Source organism: Rattus rattus, chromosome 6, assembly GCF_011064425.1.
Source record: "Rattus rattus isolate New Zealand chromosome 6, Rrattus_CSIRO_v1, whole genome shotgun sequence".
NCBI lineage: Eukaryota > Metazoa > Chordata > Mammalia > Rodentia > Muridae > Rattus > Rattus rattus.
Genome location: NC_046159.1, coordinates 154589348 through 154615255, shown reverse-complemented (window position 1 = coordinate 154615255; position 25908 = coordinate 154589348). Strand labels below are relative to the sequence as shown.

The following is a 25908-nucleotide window of genomic DNA, read 5'->3' as shown; positions in this document are numbered from 1 at the left end:
CCCTTCCCTTCCCTTCTTTTGCTTTCACATACCTTTTTTGGATAGAATCTAGCTGTGTCTATCAGGTTAGCCTTGTGCTTACCATTACCTCAGCTGCACATCACTGCACCTGGCGGCCATAGCAACATTCCTACTCTTGCTTCTCCCCTTCCTGTCTTGGTGGTGGATGCAGATGTGGTCATTGTCATCCTAATTCTCCTCCCCCTCTCCCTCCTTCTTGTCCTTTTCCCCTCCCCCCTCCCTTTGCCCCCCTCCTCCCCTCAGTCTCCTCCTTCCTCCTCTTTGGTCCCCCCATCCTTTCCCTCCTCTCCCCCTCCCCTTTCTTGTCTCTTATTTTACGGTCTGATGTCTGGGTTTGTTTCTTCCTATCTTGGGGTTTGATTTGATCTGCTTTTTTTTTCGTAACATGAGTGGCATCATTTTTTTTTTTTTAATCTCACTTTTTCTTTTGGTGATGGAGAGGCACTGGTTGCTACACATTTCTTTTAATTCTTCTGCTGAAACCACTAGGTTTTTCTCTACTGTCTCAAGGAAACTAAATCCCCCCCCCTCTCTTTTGCAAAAATACACTAAATTTTTACTGTAAATAACTTGTAAATTTTCTTTTTTTATTCATTTAAAGCTTTTTTTCCACTGTACTAAGAAAAATGCATGCTACACCCTTAATTTTTTCAGTCTTCTGAGGCTTGTTTTGGTCCATGGGCCATCCTAGTGACAGCGAATGTGTGTGTACTCCAGAGGTGTTGGGTGGCATAATGTCCATAATTTACCTTTGAGTTTTAAAGAATGGATGTGTGTGTGTGTACATGTGTGCATGTGCCACATGTATGAGTGCCTGCAGAGGTTACAAGAATTGGTTAGATTCCCTGGAGCTGGAGTTACGTACAGTGATAGTGCACCATCTGCTGTGCATGCCGGAGAATAAGGCCCCGAGGCATCTCTCTAGACCCACTCTCCCGTCACAGTTCTTGTTTATTTTTATTTTTTGAGATATGTGTAGGGGTGTTTTACTTGAATGTGTCTCTTGTGTCCCCAGTAGCCAGAAGAGGGCTTTGAATCCTCTAGAGCTGGAGTGACAGTTGTGGCCTACCATGTAGGTGCTGAGAATTGAACCTGAGGCCTCTAGAAGGACAATCTCTTTCATGCTAAGGAGTCTCTCCAGCCCCTCCAGTCCCCTGTAATATTTGTTTGTTGATTCTTTTGTCTTTATTTTTTATTTTTGGTTGCAGATTGTATTGAAGTTCCCAGCTATGATTGAAACCTACTTCTCCTTTTACCCTACTGCTTTCTTTATTGAGTGTTTCAGGCTTGTGTACATGTTCATGTATGTCCTTGGTGAATTATTTCCATTATATAGCGACCTTTTTCTTTTCCTTTTATGTGTGTTTGTTTTTTAAAGTATTGTTTCTCCTGCTTCTCTCATTTTTCTGTTTCTCTGGTATGACTTTTTTCCGATCCCTTCACTTTTCAGTGAGGAAAGTCTATGGATTTGGTTTTCACCTTTTTGGGGAGCAGAGAGAGGAATAGATAATCTATTCCTTTTCATCAGAGGAACTTGTTTTTATAGTCGAGGTTATATGGCAAGGAAAAGTATATTACTGTAACTGTTAGTTTTTTATTTCGTGTATATCCTTTGTTACTGTCTTAGTCTTTCATTAATATTTGTGGTGTTTAGAAGATTGTTTTATATATGTATTATATTTCTGAGGGTAGATGCGCAGCAGCTCTCTCTCTCTCTGTTTCTGTCTGTCTGTCTGTCTGTCTGTCTCTCTCTTTCTCTCCCTGTGTGTGTGTGTGTGTGTGTGTGTGTGTTTAAAACTTTCGTTTACTTATTTTTGTGTGCCAACTGTGGGAGTTGGTTCTCTTCTTCTGTAGTGTAGGTCCCAGGGTTAATCAGGATATCATGCTTAGTGGCAAGTGACTTTATTTATACCATCTTACTTGAAGTGATCTGTGTGTGTAATATAAAACAGTAGCTGAACATGTAATGTATTTTGAACATTTTTTTTGTGATGCGCAGGTCTTTTGACAAGCACGTAATTGTCCTTAGCTGTTTATCATGGAGTGGTTTACCTGCCCTACAACTCCTGTGCACTCCCATCTTGATTTTAAAGTCTTTTTTAATTTTATTGTATCAGTAGTATATGGCGTACAGCCAACTAACTGCCTTTTATATAATATTTTCATCTCCTTGTCTTCCCAATTTAATGATTATTTCTCTCTCTCCTCCCTCCCCCTCTCTCCCTCCCTATCCCTACCTTACCATACCCCCATCATTTCTGCTAGAATGGTTTACTCCATAGCCCAGGCTGGCCTGTAACTTATTACATAGCCTACACTGGTCTCAAACTCATGATGTTCTTTTTGCCTTTGCCTCCTTTGGCTTGACTTATATGTGTTATCTACATGCACAGCTTGATGACAATTCTATTACTAAATAATCTTCCACTGTTAAATCATCCACTTACCAATAATTTCAAAGGTTTACCAGATAGGCCTACAATCAACCTTATTTTGTTTTAGATTTTTGTTTTTCCGTGTGGCTATATCTTAAAACCATTTTGGGTAAATATTAAATAGCATAATTGTTGGATTATATGGTCAGAACTGTTTAGTTTTGTAAATACCTGTGTAGTGTCAAGTTTCTGTACCATTTTGCATTTTCACCAGCAATATAATGTGAGTATAGGATATCTTTCTTTGCTCATTTACTATTGATTTACACCTGTTTCATGTTCAGAGTAGGTTTGTTCTTAGCATTATGTGGTTGGCTCATGTTTTTAATCCACTAGACAACCAGTGCATCGACCTTAAACATGGTGAAAGTGATTATTCTTTCAAAAATTTAACTTTATTTTAAATCATGTGTATGTGTGCCTGTGTAGGTGTGTGTGTGTGCCTGTGTAGGTGTGTGCCTGTGTAGGTGTGTGTGTGTGTGTGTGTGTGCCTGTGTAGGTGTGTGTGTGTGTGTGTGTGGGTGTGTGTGTGGGGTGTGTGTGTGTGCCTGTGTAGGTGTGTGCCTGTGTAGGTGTGTGTGTGTGCCTGTGTGTGTGTGTGTGCCTGTGTGGGTGTGTGTGTGCCTGTGTGGGTGTGTGCCTGTGTGGGTGTGTGCCTGTGTGGGTGTGTGTGTGTGCGTTGTGTGTGTGTGTGTGTGTGTGTGTGTGTGTGTGTGTGTGTGTGTGTGTGTGTGTGTGTGTGTGTGTGTGTGTGTGTGTGTGTGTGTGTGTGTGTGTGTGTGTGTGTGTGTGTGTGTGTGCCTGTGTAGGGGTGTGTGTGTGTGCCTGTGTAGGTGTGTGCCTGTGTAGGTGTGCACAAGACAGCAGGTGCATCACACCCTCTTTGGAGCCGGGGCTATGTTGGTGGTTGTGAGTCAGTCAGCGTTGGTGTTGGTAGCTGACCTCCAGTCACATGCAAGAATTCTAAGGCTCCCAACCTTACTCTGCTACCTTTGTAGACCCATGGCAATTCTTGCTGTAACAGATGATGCAGTCCTCTGCTGTTTTCAGTCTTTTATGGGTGGTCCCCCACCTCTCCCCCGGTTTTGGAGGCAAGGTCTCAGTTGTTGGCCCAAATTTAAGGATCCAATTCTCCCAGTCTCTCAGTTAGTCGTATTGCAGTGTTTTCCCATCTTGTCCAGCTAGCTCTTTTAACTGAACATTTTGTTTTTTCTTTTCTTAGCACATCATATAGCCCTTTTTGCTGGTTTTCCTATAGACTGCGTGTTAATACAAGACTGTGTGTGTGTGGGGTGTGGGGGTGGTGTAATCATACACGCCTATATGTGTGCTTGTTTGCATGTGTGTGGAAGCCTGAAGTGACTTCATGTATCACCTTCTATCAGTTTCCACTTTACTTACTAATGCAGGGTGTTCAGGTTGAATCTGCAGCTCGCTGATCTTGACTGGTTCATAGCTTCTGCCTCCTAAGAGCTGAGATAACAGGTGATGACCATGACTACCTGGCTGTTAAAAGGATCTGGGGAACCAAATTCCAGCCCTTGTCAAATAAACACTTTATCCACTGAGCCATCTTCTTAACCCCTTCTGAGTTCAGCTTGAACATACTATTGTAGTAAAGCTCCTTCTGCTTCTGCGTCAGTGCTGACAGTCATTTCACGTGTGAAATACACAGATGCAACACATAGGCGTACACATCTAATACAGTGTAGTAGGGGTTAATTTGGGCAAACCTGTAACTATAGATTAAGGGTCTTAAAAACATTTACTTTCACATTTTGCATTTGAGATACTGTTTCTTTATGTAGATTTAAATTGGTGAGTGCTGTAAAGAAATTTTTAGTTCTCCAAAATAGGCTAGACAGTGGCAGCAGCCTTCTCAGATTCTATTTTTTCTCATAGCTCATATTCTTAATTTTTTTTTAATTTAAAATTTGGAGGTTATTAAAAATAAAGATATGTTGTTTTCTACCCAAAATCTAGGACCTCTGATTAAATCAGTCTTTAGAATTCACTGGAATACTGTACTGTGCAGTGTGGTGAGACCAGACATGCTTGAACTCTGGTGTATTTTATGAGGCATTTACAGTCAGATATGCTCTAATATGTGTGAATTTTTGTACTCTTCATTCAGATTTTATTGTTGAAGCCAGGAAGGCCCAGACTTGTTAAATAGCTTTGACTTCCGAAGTTTGAGGTTTGTACCACTACAGCTGGTTCAAGAGTTTTTTTGCTTTTTAAGGAAACGATTTTGTAACTGGTTGAAGTGAAAGTGTTTATTTCCTTTAATTTAGCTGTTTTCTCTACTCAATCTTACTGGATAGTACTTAAAGAGCAAGAATAAAACTGTATTTTAGTTTTTATATACAAAAATGATTCCTCAGAATGTTGTCCCAATAATCCTGTTAACAAGTTCATGAGATAGAGTTAGAGGGAGCCTGCACTGACATAGTGTATGAACAAACCCAGGCTCGGAAGCTCAACTTTGAGACTTGTTTTTTTATGTCATGTGGGGAGATATGTGTTTATAAGGGTGCGTGCATGTATGTGTGGTATTAGTCTGTGTGCACAGTAAAGTACATATGGGAATCTAAGTGCAACATCAAGTATCTTCTTCAGTTGCTCTTCATTCCACTTAAGGAATTCCTTAAAATTAATTAATTAATTAATTAATTAATTAGCTCTAGTGAAGCTGAATCATTTCGCTGTGTTGACTGTCTAGTCTCTCTAGGGATCCACTTTTAACTTCTCTCCTTGTTCGGGGTGCACAGATGGTGTGCCCCTGGCTTTTCCTGTGGGCACTGGGCGTCTGAACTTACGCCAACATGATCACACTGCTGACTGTGCCCTTTGGTCCTTGTTTTTAAAATGAATGTCCTGTTAGAGACTGCTCCTTTTTATAACGTGGGGAGTGGAGAACTGTTAGTGAAATTTTGTTTATCATTACAGCTTTACTGGGCTTCTAGTCTTAACTCCACCGCCGACTTTTTCATTTAACCATATTGTACTATGTGCATGCTTACATTTTTTTTTTTTGGTTCTTTTTTTTCGGAGCTGGGGACTGAACCCAGGACCTTGCGCTTCCTAGGCAAGCGCTCTACCACTGAGCTAAATCCCCAACCCCGCTTACATTTTACCTTATTTAAAAAAAAATGCTTGTTTTTTCCAAACAGAGTTTCCCTACTCACTGCATAACCACACTTGCCGCTAACTCACAGACCCACCTGCCTCTGCCTTAGAGTACTGGGGTTCACCATTACCCACTATATAACTCATTTTATTTTCAATTACCTGTTTTTGTGTCATCTGTGTTTGAGTATGTGGACATGAGTACATTTGTCAGCACATGGCAGGGGCACTGGATCCCCCAGAGGTGGAGCTACAGGTAGTTGTAAACACCTGACACTTTTGCTTTACCCTCTGCGCAATCTCTCCAGTCTCCATGCATGAACCACCCAGCCCCCACTCCCAGCCTTTTTTCCTTTTTCCTTTTTAAAGACAGGCCTTGTGAAGTTTAGGGCAGGCTCAAACTCACTTTTCCTCCTAAGTGCTGGGCTGATAGGTATGGCTGGTTTAGTATGGTTCTATGGATTAAATACAAGACTTTGTGTGCTAGGCAAATACTATAGTAACCAAGCTACATTCCCAGCTTCAATGTGCATACTTCTGTCATGTCAGACGCTGTTCCTGCTACCATTTTCTCTTTTATGAAGACTAGGTATCCTGATTTTATTTTGTATCCACTTCATTTGAATACAGTGCATTTTATGTAGTAGTAATTTTTTTTATAAATAGTTGGTCTAAAGAAGTAAAATGTTGGACTGGAGAGATGGCTCAGCAGTTAAGAGCACTGGCTGCTCTTGCAGAGGTCCTGAGTTCAATTCCCAGCAACCACATGGTGGCTCACAACCATCTGTAATGGGATCTGATGCCCTCTGTGTCTGAAGACAGCTACAGTGTAATTACATATATAAAAGTAAAAACCTTAAAAAAAAGAAAGAAATGAAATGTTAACTTAGCACAAAGTCAGGAGTGTTCTTTCTGTTGCATCCTAAACTGTTTTTAAAGATAATTTGTGTTCCTACATCAAGAGCCACAGGTACAATTCATCGAGTAGTGCGGTTTAGTGTAGGTGAGGAAGACAAGCTGACGGGGATCTGAGCAAGACAGTACACCAGACATAGTGCCTGACTGTAGGACCAGATCACAGCAGCACCCTGATGCTAAATAACAGCTTCATCTTCACACTTGCGTTCATGCGTTATAGTTTTTGAATTGAAGGATTGCTTTATTCTAGGAGACATTATCTATTTGATTTTTGAAGCAAACCAAACTTCAGTAACTTCTCATGGCCCTATTGGGAGCCCATGACTGAGTTAAAGATATCTATTTATTGAGGCTGATTAGGTTTCAAGCCACTGTTCACTCAAACTCTCTCTTGTCTTAAAACTAATTATTTAGGGTTAATCAAGAGTTGTGGAGATGTTAAAGGATTGAAACGATGTGTAAGTACATAAAGAGGTCAGATTTAATTTTTCTCTCTATCCCCTAAATGCCATCCATAAAACCAGTGAAGTGTAGAAACTTAAGTTCTTTTAGAAGCTTCCTTACTAGGAATTAGGTTCTTCTGTAGTCTGGTTACATGGCACATGTGCCACCTAGTGGCTAGGAAATTAATTAGGAGCTGTTTCTTGCTCCCCCCTTTTCCTCTCCACCTTTTTGGCTATAGAGAATTTTGTGAGCAAGCAGAACTGATTGTGTTTATTTAGGCCAGGTTTAAATTTGGGAGGCGTCTAGCTTCATTCTGTTGCTGTGATAGAAATACCCTGACTAAGGCTGACTTAGGGAAGAAGACTTGCAATTCCAACTTACTGTTTTTTGGGACAGTTAAGGCTAGAACTCAAAGCAGCTGGTCACATTTTATCCGCAGCCAAGAGCAGAGAGGATGTATACCTGTTTGCTTGCTTTCAGCTTTCTCCTTCTTTAGAAATACAGTTTTCATTAATGATTTGGAGATATTTAAAGATCATTTATTTTTATTTTATGTGGACGGATGGTTTGTCTGCATGTAAGTTTATGGACCAGAAGTTAAAAGAGGGGGTTGAATCCCTGGAATGGGAGTTAGACAGGTTGTTTTGAGTTGCCGTGTGTTGGTGTAGTAAGTACTTTAACCGCTGAGCCTTCTCTCCAGCACCTCAGCTCCTTTTCTTCTCTCCAGAGAATGATACTACTTAAAATGGACAGGTCTTCCTTCATGAACAAGTAAGACAATCTCCTACCCACATGGCCTCAGGCCAACCAAATCTAGATAATTCCTCATCAAGATTATTTCCAGATAATTATAGATTATACCGTATTGATAGATTATACCATAGGAGGTAACGGCATACACAGGAGGTTGGTGTCCAGTGCTTTATTTGATTGACCACAACATTGGAGTGCTTGTTTGCTTCCTTACTTTCACTGTGTAGCCCAGGCTGTCTTGGGACTCCTGTACAGACCAAGCTGTCCTTGAGCTCAAAGAGATTATGTGCCTTTGCTTCCTAAGTGCTTTATTAAAGCTTGCACCACCGTTCTTGGTCCTTACTTTTTTATTTTTGAGAAAGTCTCACTATGTAGCTGTGATTGTCCTGAAACTCATTATAGAGCAGATTGGCTTGGAGACAGGCACTATTACCCTGGCACCTTCCACATTGATTCAGTTTGAGTCAGGAGACCACCAGTTAATTGGCTATGAGCTCCAGGGACCTTCCATATCTGCTTCCCAGATGATGGGGTTATAGATACCCAGGGATTCTTGAGATCTGACTTGAGCCTTATTCTTGTTTAGCAGCCCTTTACTAGCTGAGCCATCTTTCATGCTCTCTTCCCCCAGTTTCAGACATGAAAACTGTTAGTTCTGTCTTTTACAAATTGGACTGCATGTAACCGAACATTTAAGACCCCATGAAAAGTAAAAAAAGTGAGTTAAATGAGCTTGTACTATTTTGTTGGGCTAGTATCTGGTTTATCCATTATAAAATATACAAATTGGTATTTAAGCACATATATTTTTGGATAGTCTGTAGATAACCAAATGCTGGGTGGAATATTTCATCAGTCATGGTCTTCACAGTCCTCATCTAGTTGTGTTGGTATGTTTCACTTTTTACTGCCAATAACTTTTTATACCAATAAATAACTTTTTATACCATAACAGGGGTAACAGAGGGGGGGGGGAGTAAGAAACATTTACACAGGCCAAGGACACAGTATTCGTGTGGTCAGGGAATCGGCTGATGTTGACAGATGTCAGAAAGGTCACAGGTTTGTCATATTATTAGTCAGCAGGAGAACTTTATCATATTATTATTTATCTTGACCACCAGATTTGTATTAGTCTTCTGCAGCTGGCTGGGGATTTTCCCTGAACCCAGTCATACTTAACTAACCATAATAACATCAATAATGGAGGGCTTCAAAGGCATCGCTCCCAACAAGTTATCACGCAGAAATGTATAATTTCATTGTAACCATTGCATTTTTAGTCTCTTTATATTTGATGTGAATACACACTTTGTTGACTCAATGCTAAAGTTTTTTTTTTTTTTTTTTTTTTTTTTTACAAAATTGTCTGCAGGGTAACCAGGATACCTTGATTGATAAGTCTCATACACAATGGCCATTTTGTTTTCCTTTTCCATTGTTAAAAAGGCACAGTGCTGTTTGAGCTAGGAAAACCCACAGCATTCTATTACTGCTTCATGTCGCTACTTTTGTTAGATTTGTGTCCATTTTTCCCTCCCAAATACTTCCCTAAAATTCATGTTGAGTTTAGGTGATACTCATAGAATTAGTGAAGTAAAATTGAAGTACTGGTGTGAGTTGAAGTTTCAAGTGAAATTTCTTTCAGGATGCTAAGACATGGCATAGGGTGGCCGTGTGTAATGTGCTGTAAAGGATGATCTGGGATATTGGCATGGAGCTAGTGCTGGATATGTAGGCTTAAAGGTTATTAATCCCAGAGGAGAGGGAGTGCTGAGACTTGGATAATAATTATGTTCTTTAGCTGGAAGGCTGGGCTCCCATTTGGGAGTCAGAAGACACCAACCGAGTAGGCAGTAGATTATTAGATATTCGTGTCTGTCTGCCCTCTCCCCTTCCCTCCCCTCCCCTCCTCTGCTCCCCCTCCCCACTTCGTTCTGGTTAAGGTTATATAGTACAGCCTGTCCTGGATCTCGCTGTGTATTAGAAGGTAACTTAGAACAGATTGTCCTCTCAAGAACTGTGGTTTACAGGCATGTGACACCTTGCCTGACTCATTTGATCCGAATGAGCAATTTTATGAAACACGGTGAAACATAGTTTGACAGGTGGATAAAAGGTTAGTGCTGTTTATATAATATTTAAATAGTCATCAGGTGGGTTAAATTGATAGAGACACAGTCTACAGGTTCATTTGTTCAAGGATTGTGTAGCAAGGTCTAAATAAATTTCCAATTATAAAACGACGAATTGTTTAAAAATGGGGAATTGTCTCAGGAGCATTGGTAGAGGAGGAGTGTCTCTTTAATCTGGTGATGAAGCATGAAAGACAATAGACATCTTATTTAAAAAGAAAAATGATGTTGGGGGTAGAATTGTTTAAAAAGCTTCACAGGGGTTGGAGAGATAGCTCAGGAGTTAAGAACACTTGTTGCTCTGGCAGAGAGCCTGCGTTTGATTCCCATCACAGCCATCTGTATCTATAATCTAAGGGATCTATCTAGCTCCTCCTTCTGACCTCCAAGGCCACTGGATGTATCTGGTGTACACACACACACACACACACACACACACACTACATACAGTCAAAACACCCATATACATTAAAAAGTAAAACTCTCAAAAAAAAAGCATTTATAAAGTTTCCGGATTTAGAGTCCTGAGAAGAATTTTGAAAGAAGCAGAATCAAAGAGCTGTCCAAGAATTTAGCTTTTAGAATGGCAAGTGACTAGGATGCATAATCTATCAGATTAATAGTCTCAATTTATGAACAAACTCAGAAAATGAACAACATTGAAATACATTTATTGATAGATCAACTGTTACAATCCTGAAAATAAGATTCTAAACAGTTTTTTCGAGTGCTGACCTTCTCTAAGTCAGTTGTACTTGGGCCTCAAGGCACAGTTTCCCACAGCTTACATGATGCTGATGATCGCTTTGCATCAGCAGATGGACACTAATTATGTATATGAATGTTTCATATTTGTTGTCTTTATTTAATTTTTCCATTATATACTCTTTGTAGGTAAAATTTTCAGTAATTGAACACAAAATGACTCTTTGTATCCTCTTCTTTACTGTGAAGCAGAAGTCAAAGAACAGTCTGTGGAGGAGGACGCTGAGACAGAAGTGGAGAGCAGCAAGCAGCCAGCCTCAGCTCTTCAGCGGTCTGTGTCTGAGGACTCTGCACACTCCCTGGTCTCTGTCGGTGTAGAAGCCAAAATCAGGTTAGACGACGAAGAGAGCTGGACCAGAGACGCTGATAGGGGAAAGGGTGGTAAACTGACTGGAGACAGGGCTTTGGGTCTGGGTGGGGCTTTATCATTTAGTGCCCTTATGTTTGACACCCCTGTATGATGTTGGTTATGCTGTGCACTTTGGTGATTGGAGAGCAGTGGATGTACTAGGATAGTAGTGCTCTAGCCATTCCAGATAAGTGTTGATATTAGCTGTATGCTGTTCCCGACTGAAGAGATAGCTCAGAGCCCCTAATGTAAGAATTTAGGGCGGGGAGCAAGAGACACTTTTATCAGAGGAACCAGGTTTGGTTCCTAGCACCAACATGGTGACTGAAACTGTCTGCAACTCTAGTTTCAGGGCATTCTGTCCTCTGTGGATACCCATGCTCACATGTGACACACAGATATAACATGTAGGTAAAACACTTAAACACATTTTTAAAAACCTTAAGAAAGGAATTTCTCACATGTAACACACTTGTAGTCATACCCTCGTTATTCTTTAAGAAAGAATCCCCCCGCTCAGTAAATAGATAAATACAATTGAATAACAATGAAAGGAGCTGGGGCTGGGGAGATGGTGCAGAGTATAAAGGCACTTTCTGTTACACCCGATGACTCAGGTTTTATCCTCAGGACCCACATGATCAAAAGAAAGAGCTGACTTCAGGAAAATGTCTTCTGACTCTGCGCTTGTACACACAAAATGAATACATAACATGATAAAAGTGGAAGGAACTAACATAATGATAAAAGTGGGTTTTCCTTTTCTTTTTTCTGTTCTTTTGTTTTTTTCCCCCTAAGCTCTGGCTGTCTGGGAACGTTCTCTGTAGACCAGCTTGGGTTAGCCCAGGCTATCCTCAAACTCAGAGATCTGCCCTGCTTTGCCTCCCTAGTGCTGGGATTAAAGGTGTGTACTACCACTACCTGGATAGAAGTTTTTTTTACTTATGATAAGAAAAAATTAATAATTACATTTGGGATATTATTACCTATTAGTATATAGCTCAACTTTCATGGCTTATTGTCTCCAAGTTCTATTTTGAAGTCCTAAATAAGACTATGAAAGTATTAGATAATTGAATATTCTCAGCCTCTTAACATGTTTTGTTTTCTTTGTTTTGCTGTTAATACTCCTCCCTTTTCATTTTATCCTCTGTAAATCTTGTGAGGATGCTCCTCCACTTTTGGATTTTGAGGGTTTTTGAGTATCCTGTCTGCCTCTACCTTTATTTAATTCTCAGGGAAGTATATCTAATCTGAAGGCTGTGAACCTTGCTTGTGTTTTGAGCCACAAATTCATATTTTCAGTGAGGCTATATTCCTAAAATCCAAACTCTGCTGTCTTCCTAATTAACATTTCCATAAAGAAATGTATTAGATTCTTCACCCTTAGAATGTCCCAAACTACTCTTTATTCCACTGTTTCCTCTGTTTTCCTTTTCAACAAATAACACCAATATTTACCTGGTTGGTCTGTGATTTGTATCATAGTTCATACTTGATTAACCCACAATTTCCTATCATCTTAACTTGGCCTACTGACCTGGTTGAAGTTATTGTCTTTAATATCTTTTCACTTCTTAATTACCTTTCCATAGTCTAATTTAGTTGTAAAAAGTATCATCAAGTCTAAGTCAGATCTGGTCTTAACTAAGTTTAATGGCTATTCTATTGAAATGTGACATTTTAGTTGTATTCAGCATTTTAGGTCCTTTTTTTATTCTGTAAGCTAGTCTGTAAGGCATGGTCTGTCCTCAGGTTCAATTTCTACTGTTTGTAAATACACTTCATTCAGCGTCTGTCTTCGATTTTTTTGAAATTTTGTGTCATCTGTCATAGGGGTTATTATCTTGTGAGAGCGTCCTCCCCCGTTATCTTACTGTAATAATTTCTGAATTCTTTAACTCCAGTGTGAATCTAGGTGAAGAGTATATAGATATTTGTTATACTTAGTTCACTTTCCCCCAATATTTTGAAAGGTTTAAATATTTTCAAAGTAAAAGGATAGTACTTTACCCGGCAGGAGTTCCTCGTCCATTTAATCACACCGTTCAGGAGGCAGAGGCAGGCAGATCTCTTGAGTTTGAGGCCAGCTTGGGCTACAGAGTAAGTTCCAGAACAAAAGGGCCGACCCAAAGAAACCCTGTCTTGAATTTAAAAAAAAAGTTTTAGAAATTTCAGATCTCACAATCAAGTCTTTAAGCAATTTTGAGTTGAATTTTGCATGTGTTATGAGACAAGGGTTTTATTTCTCTGCGTATGGTTCTCCAGTTCTCCTAACACTTAATTAATTATTGAAAACTACCTGTTTCTTTATCGCGTACTCTTGTCATTTCTGGCAAACATAGGTGGATGGTAAATGTGTGGCGTTACTTCTTAGGGTCCCGTTTTGTTTCATTGGTGACATAGTTTTATCATCTCTTTGTGATGGGCTTTGCAGTAAGAGGGTCCCAGCTTTATTTCCTTGTCTCCACCTGTCATCTGGCCTCAGGTTCTCATTAGACCATGCCAGCTTAGCACTTGCAACCCTCCAGTTTCTGTTTACTGAGTGCTAGGATTACAGCCACGGGCACTGCATTTGCCTTTTAAGTTAGTTTTGTATGATCAAGGTTTTTTTCTCACATTTGTAGTTCCAAGTCTATAACTCTATTACTCACCTAAATTTACATAGACTTGCTTATTGGCTGTTGTGGTTGAGATTATTTCCTGATTTTTTCAAATGACTTATTAGCATACAGAAGTGCTACTGATTTTGTTTGTTGATTTTTGTATTCTGTAACTTGACAATACTCAGTTCTAACAGTTTTGGGTAGAGACTTCAAGAGTTTTGAATATGCACATTAATTAGGTTTTGTCATCAGCACATGTAAATAATTTCACTTCTTCTTTTTTTTTTTTTTTTTTTTTTTCTGGAGCTGGGGACCCGAACCCAGGGCCTTGTGCTTGCTAGGCAAGCGCTCTACCATGAGCTAAATCCCCAACCCCTTCACTTCTCTTCTTAAGATGCCATTAAGTTAGCTTAGGATTTCTGCCATTATATTAAAAAGAAATAGTAAGAATAACCATTCATGGGGCTGGGGATTTAGCTCAGTGGTAGAGCGCTTGCCTAGCAAACGCAAGGCCCTGGGTTCGGTCCCCAGCTCCGAAAAATAGAAAAAAGGAAAAAAAAAGAATAACCATTCATTATTTTTTTGTTGTCTATATAGTTACTTCCTTTATTCTAGGAAACTAATTTGTACTTTGCCAGCTTTATTCTCCCAGAGGGTTTTTTTTTTTTTTTTTTTAAAGATTTTTTTTTTATTTTTAAGTACACAATAGCTGTCTTCAGACATACCGGAAAGAGGCCATCAGATCCCATTACAGATGGTTGTGAGCCACCTTGTGGTTGCTGGGAATTGAATCAGGACCTGTGGAAGAGCAGTCAGTGCTCTTAACCACTGAGCCATCTCTCCAGCCCCTCACAGAGATATTTTTAAGTAATTGGGTTCTGATTTTTTGACATCTTCATTTCACTCATTTCTATTGTATTATTCCAACCTGTTTCTTTTAAACATCTTTTGATTTATTTTATGCACTTGGGCTCTTTTTGTTTGTATGTATGTATGTATGTATGTATGTATGTATGTATGTATGTATGTATGTGCATGTGTGCGTGCATGCATGTGTGCGTGTATGCATGTGTGCCATGGATGGTTGTGAGTTACTATGTGGGTGTTGGCAACTAAACTCAAGTTCCCTGGAAAAACAATAAATACTCTTAACCACTGAACCATCTTTCCAGCTCCTAGTCTTTTTGTTGTTGTTGTTGTTGTTGTTGTTGTTGTTGTATTTTCTGTCCTTGTGCTCATTTACATTTAGGTGAGCTCTTTTATAGAAAATGTTGATTATCAATATCAGTAATTTCTGTAAGTGAATAACTGCTCTTTTGGTGAGAATATTAGCTTCATTTTTTCCCCAAAGTTTTCATGTTTTAATTATCATTGTGTTTTACACACTTTAATTTGTATTTCAATTAAAGGATTACTATTTGTATGATGCTGATCATTTCTAATACATTAGGTTTTGCAGCCTCACCCATATGTTATCTATTTTTAGAATATGTTTGTCTTTATTAAAAAGTACAGTGTGGTTAGATATGGTGGAACACACCTTTAATTCTAGGACCAGAAGGCAGAATTTGTTTGTATAGTGAAGTCAGGCCAGCAATGGGTACATACTGAGACCCTGTTTGGTTGCATCCATCCATATTATTATAAGAAATGGATATTTTTTATAAGAAAAATATCATAGAGGAGAAATCCTGCTAGGTCTCTTATGAAGTACAATGGTTTCTTTTAAAATTTAGTAGACTTTACAGTTACTGAAGATTTAAGTAGACAGTGTAGAATGTTCTGTTTCCACCTTCTCAATTGTCCCCTGTAGTTTAATATTGTGCAGCAGCGTGGTATATTTGTTGCAGTTAATATATCAATATTTTTACATTTCTTTTAAACTGGAGCTCACAAAAAGTTCACATCATGGCTCACTCTTAATTAGATAGTTTGTTGGTCTGCACAGATGGATAATCTCATGTATCTGTTTTAACATCCTCATAGAAGCTAACCTCAGTCTTCATTTTCTTTCTATTTAGTCCAGCTTATCTCCAGTTCCCCAACTCATTAACAACTCAAAGGCTCAATAAACTTTTCTCTTATTTTTCTTCATATATACTGGTACATATAACATGCATAAAAAAGATGTTTATAAAGTGGTAAATAGACGTTGTTTGCATAGGCTTTACAGAGCCCAAGTATGTGGTTGTCAGATGTAATATGTAGGTTTCCTTTTGAGATGGATACTTAGATTTAATACTTAGGTTTTATTTTGGGGTGGCTGAGTGAGTAGAGTGCTTGTCATGCAGGTGTGAGGACCTGAGGATGAATCCCCAGAACCCATAGTAAATCTAGATGTCATCCTGTTATCCCAGCTCTGGGGGGGGATGGAGACAGGACAGCCACCCAGAGCTGGTTGACAGTTAACCTGCTGTACACTCTAGGAAACATGCCAGAGACCCTATGTCCAACAAGGTAGAAGGCAAAGAAAGAACAATGCCTTAGATAGTCCTCTGGCTTCCACATGTATCTTATGACACACTCACGATACTGTTCATACATGAGAATCCACACCTTGATCCACAGAGTGTCTGTAATAGTGGTGCTGTGTTTAGGGGTGGTTCAGTGTAGAACACTTGGGTGTCATGTACTTGAAGCTCAGGCTGTGGTTTATAGTAGCCTGTAATTCCAGCTCCAGGAGATAACCCGTGCCCTTCTCTAACATCCATACCTACATACACCTTACAGAGATCAACATGTGAATTAGAAATAAATAGTGAAAGAAATTATACCATAGGAAAGTAGAATTGCAAATATATAGTTATTTATTTTAGATATTCTCACAATATGCATCATTGAAAATATAGTTAAGGGTTGGGGATTTGGCTCAGTGGTAGAGCACTTGTCTAGGAAGCAAAGGCCCTGGGTTCGGTCCCCAGCTCCAAAAAAAAAGAACCAAAAAAAAAAAAAAAAAAAAGAAAATATAGTTAAAAACTTAGTTTAAAATACAACTAAGGTCATTGCATAAAGTTACTTTTCTCCCTCACTATCTCTCTCACCAGTGAACAGCTCTGCGCCTTTTGTTACTGTGGGGAGAAAAGTTCCTTAGGACAAGGAGACTTGAAACAATTCAGAGTAACACCTGGACTTACTTTACCTTGGAAAGATCAACCTTCTAACAAGGACGTCAGTGACAGCGGCATTGGAACCTGTGAGAAAATACAGAACTACGCTCCACGAAAACAGCGAGGACAGAGAAAGTAAGCGGTCTTGAGTTTAAATCATTGGTAGGCAATGGTTTAACTTGTTTTGGGTCTTACCGGTTTACAGTGAACAGACTTTTATGGAACTTCACACATCCATGCAGCACTTGCTGATTTTCCGCTTACCCAGCAAACAGTTGTCTTTTAGGTTGTTTTATTTTACATTCTTCTTATCAAAATTAGTATGGCAGCAAAAGTTAAACCCTGGAAGGAAAATGTAATAAAGACAGCAAAGGCAGGGGTCATTCACTGACTTTTCACGTGGAAGGAAGGTGAGACAAACTGAGAGTTCTTCCCTTCCCTCCTGCTGAGCGGCTCCTATTTGTAAGAGTGCAGTGGTATGCCTGAACCAGAATTGCTGCACGACGCATAGCCCTCTGTCATTCATTCATGTTGTCATTTATCGTTTTCATTCTCAGTTTATGCATGCATGTGTTTTGGACAGTATTGAGCTGGTCTCTTAACTTGATAAAATATAATTATGTCACCTCCCTGTTTGCCTTTCTTTTCCATCCCTGTCATTGAAGACACCTTTAAAAAAATGTTTACATAGCTATATGTATGTATATATGTATTTAGTCATAGCACATTGTAGTCACCTAAAACTCTTGAGGAATGTGCTTTTAGAATGTGTTTTGTTGTTGTGTATTAAGAATATTTTAATATGTAGACTTGATATTTTAATATGTAGAAGTTTTTGTAATTGAAAAATATTAAAATTTAGCTTGAGAGCCTGGAGAAATATCTCATCAGATAAGAGCACTTACTGATGATCTTTGTAGAGTACAGTTCTCTGTATTCAGTTAAGTGGTTCACTCTATTCTATAATAGCATCTCTATTCTATTCCCAACATCCATGCATGTGGTTCTCACAACTCTAGTTCGAGGGGTTCCAATGCCACCTTTTTATTTATACAAGTTCCCATACATTTGTGTGCATATATAAACTCAGGCATACACAAAGTAAACAAATACTTAGAAGAATAGTTCAGCTGTAGAATTCTATCTTGTGAGGGTGACAGTGCAATTTACCAAGGGTCCCTCTTGTATGGAAATTTAAGTGAGCATAGCACAGTTGTGCTGCCAATATTCGAAGATTCAAAGTGGAAAGTGAAATAGCAACAAAGGTTTTTTTTTTTTTCATAAAGAATTCAAAGTTGGAATGATTTAAGAAAACTTAGAAGCATTGTATTTATAGTTAAAACTTTTTTACTTTGAAGCCAGATCATGTATTAGAACCTTATTTTTGCCTTCATCTTAATTCTCACATGTAATAAGATATATCAAAAGTCCAGCAAGCTGAAATCAGTAGGTAGCAAATGGTAAAGTAGGTCAAGCGCTATCTTAATGTTGCTATGTGGATAATGATAATTATAATATTCTGGAAAATGAAATTTGGCTTCATTTACATATAAATGATTCCATTAATTTTTAAATAAAAATTATGAGATTGGATAATTTTATAAAAATAGATGTAGCTTAATGACAGTTGTGTGTAATTGGTACTCATTTTTAAATAATGATAAGTTTATTAATGTATACTGAATATTTGGCAATCTTGTAAAGGGAGATGGTTAAGCTTAGCTTAGTAACGATCTTAAATATTTATAAATGCTATGTTACTAATGAAGTATAAATAGCTAATTAATTTGCATCTTTTTGTTTTTTATTTACAAGGTCTTACTATGTAGCTTAGGCTTGTCTGAAACTCTGTAGACCAGGCTGGCCTCAAACTCACAGACATCCATCTGCCTTTGTTTTCAAGTGCTGGGTTAAATATTTGGGTCCCCGCTCCTCGCTTCAAGCATAATTGATAAAAGTAGTTTTTAGCATGTATCTTCTTAATTTATTTAAGGGTTCCTTTAATCTTTGCTTTTATAGTTTGAAATTTTGTGAGTATTTCAGTTGGCTTCTCTGTTTAAAAGTTATTATTTTTAATTATGTGTCTATAATTAAGTGCGTGTCTCCAAGTGTCTCTGCTTGGAGAGCAGAGGTGATCTCTGGTAAGTTATAAGCAGTTGTGAGCTGCCTGATACAGGTTTTGGGAACTGAATTCAGTCCTCTATAAGAGTAGTAGGCGGTCTTAGCTGCTTAGCCACCTCTCAGCCTACAACAACTGGCTTTTCTTGATCTCTCTCCTAAAAGATCCTTGGAGTTGATAAGATATGTCGTGCACATAAAGCCTATGTCCCACTTGGATGCTGGATGTGACCAGCCTTTGCTAGGGACTGATTAGTAGCAGCCTTGTTTGCTTTACTTTCTTCTTGCAATTAAAATATGCTAAACACGATTTAGCGTTTATTTAACCTTTCTTTCTTCCAATAAAATAATGATAGTAAAGAAGAATGTATTTATAGAAATGGAGATAGGAAAGAATTTCCTGTAGGCATTTATAAAAATGAGAATTAAAATGAGCACAGCATTTTCAGTCTTTGAAATTACTAGTTATTTTAAATATATTTGATAATAAATGTACTTATTGGACTATGTTAATACTATTTTATTCCAATAATTTCAAGTATAAAGGTCTAGTATCTTGACTATTATGTTATTATTAAACAGGATTCATCATAAATACCCAGCATACAGAAATATAGTGTATTATGACTTCTGTCCAGTAGTGATTTAATATAAAATTCCATGAGTTTAAGCATTAGATTATTAGAGAGACATTGCAGTGGTAATTACTTTACTTTCTATAATTAATGTTGAATATAAGAAGTGTCTTTATTTACCAAATGATTATTTACCAAGTAATAGTAGAGTGTTCTTGTTTGCCAGACGTCCAGTCTTCCATGTGGTAAACACCTCATTCAGCTTTGTTCTTTTCTTTGTCTCTCATGCTATCTTTCTTATTCCCATGCTTAGGGCCTGTTTTCCTTTTACTTCATGAGCCTGGAGCTTGCTCAGCACCATGAATGACCAGCTGCTGACACGTGCTCATGATCATGAGAAGGCTGCAGTTCACTGTGCACTTCCCCTCCCCTTTCAGACTGAAATGGCTGTGGTTTCTCCTGGGCAGCAGTCTGCACGTTTAGTTACCTGCCAGCGCTGTGTTAAGCCAGTGCATGCTAAATGTTCATACATTTTATATGTAAACTGAAAACCACTTTCATTCTTCCTGGATAGAACGAGTTAGTTTTCAATGGCAAAAATGAATTTATGATTGGGATTGTCATATTTACTATGATTGAGAGAATTTTTTAAACTGTTGCTTATTAAAATAAGGTAAAACCCACTTTAATATTGTGAATAACAGATGAATTCTTGAAATTTTTGCAGCTGTAACCTAGTAATTAAAGCTTATTTTGTCATACTTTGTACTCACTGATATAAAAATGAAATGTTTTTTCTAGTTATTCTTTCACAGATCTTATCTTCCTTAATTTTGTTTTTAGAGAGCGATCTCTCCAGCAGAGTGTTGTTTCTTGTGTAAGTGTAAGCACGCAGACAGCTTGTGAGGACCAGCCTGGCAAGTTATGGGATGAACTCAGTCTGGTTGGCCTTCCAGATGCCATTGATGTCCAAGCCTTATTTGATTCCACAGGTAGGGGTCTCTCTTTTGTAACAGCTCCCATTTGATTCTGGAAGCATTTATACTTGGTGCTTATTCAGTAGTAAATTCTAGAAATAGGTAGGATCATGTAGGCAGGGAACCTCAAAACGTGCCGTAATTGTTTGCTTGATGGGACGTTTTATTGTCATAGGTATTGACAGAGAAGCTTTAAAGAGTCTTGTGAAAACATGGGGAGCATTTTAGGCCAGGCCTTTTACCAGTGGGAGAAAACTCAGGTTTTTGCTTCAAGTGGTTTGCTTACTGCAACAGTATGGTGACTCGCAGAGTGTGGTGCTGTGGGGAGCTGGAGTGAGTTGTTGTGGTTGAACTGATGGTTGATGGTAGGCCAAGTGTTGTGCAATGGAAAATTCAGTCAGATCACTGTTCTTACATGGATGGGATTGAGACGAATAAAAGTTAGATGCTGTTAATTTTTCATGCCCCCTGGTCATCAACTTAGTGTTAAACAGTTCTTTTCATTTTATATAAAGACACTAAATAAAACAACTAAGGGAATTTTGCTTGTGGAAGAAGTAATTACTGATTAATAATTTCCAAATTTCTGTGTATACCAGAATCACTGGAAGACTTGTAAAACAAAGATTACTGGGCCACAGTACAAGGCATAATGATTTAGTGGGTCTTAATTATGCCCTGTGATTTTGCATTCCTGCAAGGTTCCCAAATAGGTACGTTTTCACCCATAAGCCACAGTCAGGGCCAGTTGTAGAAAGGCTACTTTAATGGAATAACATGAGGATACATAATATTTTTACACATCTTTGTTTGGTTGGTTTTTGAGATAATTCTTAGTCCTCATTAGCCTTGAACTCATAACTGTCTAGCACTGGTAGACTTTGAATGGATCCTCCTACTTCAGCCTTCTGAGTACTGAGATTAGAATCTTGTACCACTCCAACCAAGTTCATTAATACCTTTAGTGTTTATTAAATTGTTTATTTTCTTACTATAGGCACTTGCTGGGCTCATCATCGATGTGTAGAGTGGTCACTGGGAATATGCCAAATGGAAGAACCATTATTAGTGAACGTGGACAAAGCTGTTGTCTCAGGGAGCACAGAAGTGAGTAGAAGAAACAAATATTTAAACCTTTTTTTTTTTTTGAGAATTTAATATGTAGTAGAGAATGATCTTGAACACTTGATCCTCTGCCTATGATACTCTTCAGTATCTGTGTGGTGCTGTGTATAGAATCCAGACTTTGAACATCCTTAGCCTGTCCTACAATCTTTTTTTTTTTTCTTTTTCTTTTTTTTGGAGCTGGGGACCGAACCCAGGACCTTGCGCTTCCTAGGCAAGCGCTCTACCACTGAGCTAAATCCCCAACCCCCTACAATCTTTTGTCTAACACTTATCCGATGTACAATTTTACTTGGGAGAATTCTTTATTAAATATGTACCATAATAGAAAACTCTCAAAACACAAAATTTCTAATTTATACCAAGAATATAGTTTGTAAAGTTTTCAGTTAACTTCAAACTTACTTCACATTTAAATAAAAACAGACCAATTTTAGAAATAGGAATACTAATTAGGTTTATGTGTGTGTTCATGTGGTCGTCTGGCTATCTATCTATAGATTGTCTCTAGGTAGCCCTGGCTGGAACCAGGACTGGACCAGGATCTTCCTGAACTCACAGAGGTCCTCCTGCTTCTGTCTCCTGAGTGTTGGGATTAAAGGGATTTGCCTGTAGGCCCAGATTTATGAAGCGACTTTTATTTATTTACTGTCTTATGAGGTCGGCTTCCTCGGTGTAGCCCTGGCTGTCCAGGAACTCGCTCTATACCATGCTGGCCTTGAATTCTACTTGCCTCTGTCTCCAGAGTGCTAGAATTAAATGCCTGTGCCACTACTGCGAGATACATGTAGTGACTTTAAAAGAGCAAACTAATAAAGATTTCTATCACATGGCAGAAGTATGTTCAGTACTTTGACTGTTGATGAAAATATTTTTGTTCGTTCCGTTTGTCAGTTCTATTCCACAGTAACATGCGTCTCTTGTTTTTCAAAGCTTTCCCTTTGATTTGGTTCACCTTTAAATGCTCACAAGTGTGAGGGCAACGGCTACCTCTCATCTATGAAGGCAGCCCCTCCCCCATGTGATCTTTCTTGTCATCTATCAGTTCCTTTTACTTTTGTATAAATAAATGGAGAAGTGGCATAGCTCTTCGAAAAGAACATGCAAGCTAGAAATTTTGACTATAGGAACTGTAAGTGTTTTATTAAGTAAGGCTTTCAGAAGTATAGACTCAAATTATTGTATGGCTTAATTCATATGAGTAATTGTCAATTAAGAATTATGAGGTGACACAGTCTTGTTCCTCTCTGTACTTAGGAGGCTAAGGTAGGAAGGTGCAAAATCAGGCCCAGTTTGTCTTCAGAGTGAATTCAAAGCCAGTTTGGCAATCAACTTAGTGAAATTTCATCTCAAAGTTAAAAGTAGAAAGGGGGACTATGTTGTAGTTCAGTTACAAATGCTTATTTAGTATATGAATGGCCTGCCTTCCAGTCCGAGCATCTCCCTAACACCCTCCTCCCTGTAAGCCAGAATGCTTGTTCTAGAAATTTGATGTTACATTTAATTTTATATGTATATAGTTTAAGGCATAATAGTACATTGTTTAGTGTGACCATACTTGGATAGCTACATTATGACTGTGGTGGATAAGGGAACATTATCTCTTCTCTTAAAGATAATTCACACCCTCAGTCCCCCCTTCCGTACACAGCTCCTTTGTAGCCAGGGCAATACAGAGGTAGGACCAATATTACTATCATTTTTCGCTTGAGGCATATTTCAGTACATTAAACAAACAAAACAAAACAAAACTGAGAGATTGAAATTTTGAATGTTGAAAAGAGATTCAGGTGATCTAAGGAGTAGGAAAGACAAAAGGAATTTCAGGCCTATTGTAATAAGACATAAACATTTTAAAATTGCATTTATCTGTCTATTTGTGCATGAGTGCTTACATTTATTATTTATTTGGGCGCACACTTGTGCGTATGTTTATTCACTAGCAAGTGTGTGGGTGTGACAGTCAGAGGACAACTTGTAGGAATCAGTGCTTCTGTCTACCATACAGAGCCCAGAGGAGTAAACTCAAGGCTTCTTGCAAAGGCTTTCACTGCTTAGCTGTCAGCCTGCCCCTGCCACCTCAACAGTACTTTTTATTAGAGAACTCTGGGAATAACAAACTATAGCTTCTTTCTAAATTTTGTCCTTTGGTTCACTAGCTACTGATACTTAAACATTTGTAAATATTTAAAGAAAACGAAAAAGTGGGTAACATTTCACAATAGTATAATTCTGTGAAATTCAAATATTAGAGTCTACAAATAAAATTTTGAGTGGGGGGTAAATAACAATAATACCCATTTAATTTCCTGTTATGTAAAGCTCACTGCCATGGAGTTGTTGCTGCAGAGATCCAGACACTTTGAATTGCTGTTTAGCATATTGCTAACCACAGTTGCAATTTTTCAGTTTTCGATTATCTTGACAAAACAAAACAAAAAAAGAGCAGAAAGTTGGGCGGTGGTGACCTATGCCTTTAGTTCTAGCAGGCGGAGGCTGGTTGATCTATAAGTTTGAGTCCAGCATGGTCTACAGAGTGATATCTAGGACAACCAAGGTACACAGAGAAACCCTGTCTCAAACAAACCGAGTTAAACCAAACCAAACCAAATAAGAAGCAAAGCCTGTCAGTCAGTCAGTCTGCCTGCTTCTGCCTCCTGAGTGCTGTGACTAAAAGGTGTAAGCATCCCCCCTACCCCCACCCCTCCCGGCATCTTCTCTTGTAACCTTCCTTTAATGATTTTTGGCTGTATTTATCTTTTAAAAGTACCCACTGGTATTAAGTATATTTTTGCTTATCAGGTTTTTGTTGGAATTTTTTTTCTCTTTCCAGTTCTTTTTTCTTTTTGTTTCTCTGTCTCTTTGACATACACTATCAAGTTTTTATTTGAGATCTTTCTCTTCTCCCTCACCCTGGCCTCTGTGTCTCTGCTTCTGTGTCTGTCTGTCTGTCTGCATCTGTGCAGTGGGTGTGCAGGTGCTTGTAGAGGCCAGACAGGCACACTGGATACTTTGGAGCTGCAGTTACACATCAGGTTGAAGCCATCTAAAGTGATTGCTGGGAATGGAATTGGGGTTCTCTGCATGAACAAGTCCCATTTCTCCATCTTGAAGCCGTTCTGGTGTGTGGTGTGAGCACTCGCTGCTGCAGACCTCCCTCCTAGTACTGCATTCTCTGACTCACACAAGCTTTGTTTTCATTTTCATTTGTTTCAATAATTTAATAATCTTTCAATGTCTTCCATTACTGTTGGTCACTTATTGCCACTATATATTTCCATGTACTTGGATGTTTTCCATAGTTTTTCCTATTGTTGCTTAAGAAATGTAATTTATATGATGTAAATGTAGATTTTTTAAAAAAAATACTGAGATTTGACTTGTGACGTGGCATGTGATTAATCTTAGAATAAGTGTTCAGCCCTCTGGTATATACTGGCCTTCTCAGTCTCTCTTTAATTTTTTACAAGTGTATGTGATATGCATGTGTTTATGTGTGTTAGTGTATGTATATGTTCATGTGTGTGGGCCAGAGGTTCACATCAGGTATTTACCACGCAGTGGACCCAGAGCGCACAGGCGCTGCTGACCTAGCTCATCAGGGTGCCCTTAGGACCCCCGCCCCCCAGGTGTGCCTTCATCAGAGTGTCAGAGTGTACAGGGGTCCTGTAATTACAGGAATCCATACTGATCCTACCATAGTTATAAAAACCAGAGACACAATGACATACCCAACCTACACATGGCAGAGCAGTGACAGTTTACACAATGGAAATGACATTGAGGGGTAGCAAGGACAGCTGCATGCAGGGAGGGCTGGGTGCCTGTGAGGAGTTAGGAGCTAGGTTGGGAGGTGGCTGTGTTGGCTTCCGTCCATGACGAAAGCAGCTCACACTGAGATTCTCAGACATTGGGTCAGTGAGTGAGCGAGTGGCCAGGCATGGTCTGAGTGTCACAGTGGGCTGCATGCAGGTAGCAGGATGAGAGGCTTTAGTTGGAAGTAGCCATATGTCCGCACGAGCATGTCTCCCCCAGTGCTGTTGCCTTCAGAGCTGACATGTATGGACTGGCATGAAATGGGGAAATCCCACCAGCTGTCAGAACCGCCCTTACAAAGACAGTGTGTACGCACTGACAGGTAGGTGTGAGCCACGCACAAGGCGAGTGCATGTGGACTTCCAACCTACCATTGGACAGCTGCATCCTAAGGCCAGCATTGCACACCTGCTTGCTCTCTCCTTGAAGCAGGCGTAGACCAGACAAAATCCAAACCAGGAGAAAAACACTTTGCTCTGCGGTCTTGGTGTCTGTCTGTCTGTCTGTCTGTCTGTCTGTCGTCGTCGTCTTCTTCTTCTTCTTCTTCTTCTTCTTCTTCTTCTTCTTCTTCTTCTTCTCTTCTTCTTCCTCCTTCTTCTCTTCCTCCTCCTCCTCTTCCTCCTCTCCTCCTCCTT

At 39.0% G+C, this 25908-nt stretch overlaps 1 protein-coding gene across 1 annotated transcript in view; it reads left to right on the top strand.

The window, feature by feature from the left end:
• Positions 1–25908, top strand: part of LOC116904494 (histone-lysine N-methyltransferase 2C) — a 162713-nt gene that overhangs the window by 17719 nt on the left and 119086 nt on the right. Inside the window, exons 3-6 of the mRNA XM_032907291.1 lie at positions 10790–10931; positions 16600–16797; positions 20199–20347; positions 21330–21439. Of these exons, the coding sequence (XP_032763182.1) occupies positions 10790–10931; positions 16600–16797; positions 20199–20347; positions 21330–21439 (599 nt within the window). The remainder of the gene's footprint in view (positions 1–10789; positions 10932–16599; positions 16798–20198; positions 20348–21329; positions 21440–25908) is intronic.